Raw genomic sequence first — 1,515 nt, 5'->3', positions numbered from 1 at the left:
GCGCCCCCCACCCCCGGCCTCCATCAGGGCCCCTGTGGCCCGGACTGCACGCCCCCCGCCCCAAGCCTCCCCGAGGATCCGTGCGGCCCCACCTGTGCGCCCTACGACACCGTCCAGGCCACCGCGCTCCCACCGCAGACCCCGCCGCAGACCCGCAGGAAGAGGCGTGCCAAGATCACCGGCCGGGAGCGCAAGGCCATGAGGGTCCTGCCAGTGGTGGTCGGTGGGTTCCCCTTTTGGGGGACGGGGGGGGAAGGAGGGGAGGAGTACGGGGCGCAGAGGCCGGGGGGGGCGCTGACGCGGCTCTCGGCGCCCCCAGGGGCCTTCCTGCTGTGCTGGACCCCCTTCTTCGTGGTGCACATCACGCAGGCGCTGTGTCCTGCCTGCTCCGTGCCCCCACGGCTGGTCAGCGCCGTCACCTGGCTGGGCTACGTCAACAGCGCCCTCAACCCCGTCATCTACACCGTCTTCAACGCCGAGTTCCGCAACGTCTTCCGCAAGGCCCTGCGTGCCTGCTGCTGAGCCGGGCACGGCCCCCAGGGACCAAGGAGATGGGAGGGCGGTTTTGTACGTTAATTAAACAAATTCCTTCCCAAACTCAGCTGTGAAGGTTCCTGGGGTTTGAGGGGAACACGGGAGGAGGGGCTTCTGCCTCAGTTGCCCCAGACCCCCAGCCACTTAACTCCTTCCTTCCTGCCAAGGCAGCCCACAGAGCAGACCCCCCCACCCTCAGGCCCACTCAGTTTGCAGAACCCAGGCCCAGCCTCCCTGCTATGCAGGGGAGAGGAGGGAGGGGAGAGGAAATAGCATCCAGGAAGGCAAGGTGTCTCCTGGGCAGCCCAGTCCCAATGGGAAGAAATCAGCCATCAGGCCCTGCCCAGACCACCTCCCGCCTCAGGAGGTGGGACACAGACCAGGCACAGGGGGCTCCAGACTCTGTCCCACAGAACCCGGCAGGGGTGCTCAACCCATCATTTTAGAAGCTACCTTGAGACCGGGGCACAGCTTCCTGCCAGTCCCCGGGCGAGGATGCCCCAAGCCCCACAGGAAGGGGCCTGTGATGCTGGGTGGGGCCCCACCAAGGAGCTTCCCTGGACGGGGCTCCATGCTCAGTCACCCCGGTGCCAGCCAACCCTGAGGCCAAGGGGTGGGAACAGGGAGGAGTCAGCGGGGTGAGGGTGGGCAGAGCAGAGCCAGGGGTGGGCAGAGCCACCCAAGCTTCCTGTCTGCATTGGGCTGCCTGGCTCCCTCAACCATTGCGCAGCCCCCGACCCTGGGAGAGGAGGGGCGGCTCCCAGGGGCCTCCATGCAGGAACAGCCCACCCTGGACTGGCTCCAGCTCTCTCCCAGGCCCAGGCTGTGGGAGAAGAGGGGGGCCCTCCGCCTCCCAGTCCTGCCGGCTGGACCCTTCCTGTGCTGGGGATGTGGCGTCTGAGCCAGGGCAGCCAGCCAGAGTGCTGAGCTCCCACGGGAACATTGAGACTCCAGGCTGTGCGGTCTACAGCACAAGGCACA

General features: G+C 67.3%; 1 protein-coding gene across 1 annotated transcript in view; it reads left to right on the top strand.

Annotated features, from left to right (window-relative positions):
• The window catches only part of DRD4 (dopamine receptor D4), a 3,756-nt gene extending 3,108 nt beyond the window's left edge, over positions 1–648 (top strand). Inside the window, 2 exon segments of the mRNA XM_037731156.1 lie at positions 1–223; positions 320–648. The exon segment at positions 1–223 is cut by the window's left edge and continues 39 nt beyond it. Coding sequence (XP_037587084.1) covers positions 1–223; positions 320–522 — 426 coding nt within the window. The 3' untranslated portion in view covers positions 523–648.
• The last annotated feature ends 867 nt before the right edge of the window (positions 649–1,515 follow it).

This window comes from Cebus imitator, unplaced genomic scaffold (assembly GCF_001604975.1).
Source record: "Cebus imitator isolate Cc_AM_T3 unplaced genomic scaffold, Cebus_imitator-1.0 Scaffold384, whole genome shotgun sequence".
Classification (NCBI taxonomy): Eukaryota; Metazoa; Chordata; class Mammalia; order Primates; family Cebidae; genus Cebus; species Cebus imitator.
The sequence above is the reverse complement of the archived record's forward strand: the minus strand, read 5'-3'. Positions and strand labels throughout refer to the sequence as shown.